We start from the raw sequence: 981 nt of genomic DNA, 5'->3' as shown, positions 1-981 counted from the left end.
GGATCCCGAGGACGCGCTGCCCTCGCGGAGCCGCCCCCCGATGAAGACGTACGAGGCTCGGAGCCGCATCGGCCTCAAGCTGAAGATCAAGCAGGAAGCCGGGCTGAGCAAAGTGATCCACAACACGGCGCTGGATCCACCCGGGATCCCGCCGGGGATCGTCTCGCAGCTCAACGGATCCCTGGAGAAGAAAACGACGCTTCCTCCTCCTCCTCCTCCTCCTCCTCCTCCGGCCGCGCCGTGCCGGCTCCCGCTGCGGAAATCCTACCGGGAAAACCGGGAGAGCCGCGTGGTGATCGCGGCGCTGCGCCGGGATCCGGGATCCACCGGCGGGATCCGCCCCGGCAAGGGACCCCCGGAGGAGGCGTCGGACGGCGAGGAGGAGGAGGAGGAGGAAGGAGCGGGGCTGGAGCCGCCGTGGGGCGGGAAGCGGCGGCGAGCGGAGCCGCTGGAAGTGGACAACGCTTCCTTCTCCAGCGACAGCCCCCAGGACGATTCCCTGAGCGAGCACCTGCAGAGCGCCATCGACAGCATCCTCAACCTGCAGCAACCCCGCGGGATCCCGGCCCCGGCCCCGGGATCCTCCTCGGGATCGTCGGGATCATCCTCGGGATCCGCAGCGGGATCGCCTTTCCCGGGAGCGCCCCGGCGCTCCGAGCCCCTCCTGCCCCCGCCCAGCCACAACGGCGGCCTGGGAGCCGCCCGGACGTGCACGAGATGACCCCGGGAGACCGGGAAAAAGCGGGAAAAAGCGGGAAAAAGCGGGATTGGGAAAGGCCGGGACACCGGGAAAGGCTGGGACAAGCCGGGATTGGGAAAGGCCGGGACACGCCGGGACACCGGGAAAGGCTGGGACACCGGGAAAAGCCGGGATTGGGAAAAGCCGGGACACGCCGGGATCGAGAAACGCCGGGAAAATCCGGGAAAGGCCGGGAAAATCCGGGAAAGGCCGGGAAAATCCGGGATCGAGAAGCACCGGGA

The 981-nt window shown here is 68.9% G+C and overlaps 1 protein-coding gene across 1 annotated transcript; it reads left to right on the top strand.

Moving 5' to 3' along the window:
- The first annotated feature begins 6 nt into the window (after positions 1-6).
- Positions 7-975, top strand: LOC107199670 (BRD4-interacting chromatin-remodeling complex-associated protein-like). The gene has a single exon (XM_015616975.1). The coding sequence runs from the start codon at positions 41-43 to the stop codon at positions 719-721; it is 681 nt and encodes a 226-aa protein (XP_015472461.1). The 5' UTR covers positions 7-40; the 3' UTR covers positions 722-975.
- The last annotated feature ends 6 nt before the right edge of the window (positions 976-981 follow it).

The sequence above is a fragment of the Parus major genome, unplaced genomic scaffold (assembly GCF_001522545.3).
Source record: "Parus major isolate Abel unplaced genomic scaffold, Parus_major1.1 Scaffold1952, whole genome shotgun sequence".
Classification (NCBI taxonomy): Eukaryota; Metazoa; Chordata; class Aves; order Passeriformes; family Paridae; genus Parus; species Parus major.
Note: the sequence above shows the minus strand (reverse complement) of the source record. Positions and strands in the feature narration are given on the sequence as shown.

What these genes read in the sequence shown, in the direction of transcription:
- LOC107199670 (XM_015616975.1), top strand. Translation starts at nt 41, where the DNA reads ATGAAGACGTACGAGGCTCGGAGCCGCATCGGCCTCAAGCTGAAGATC.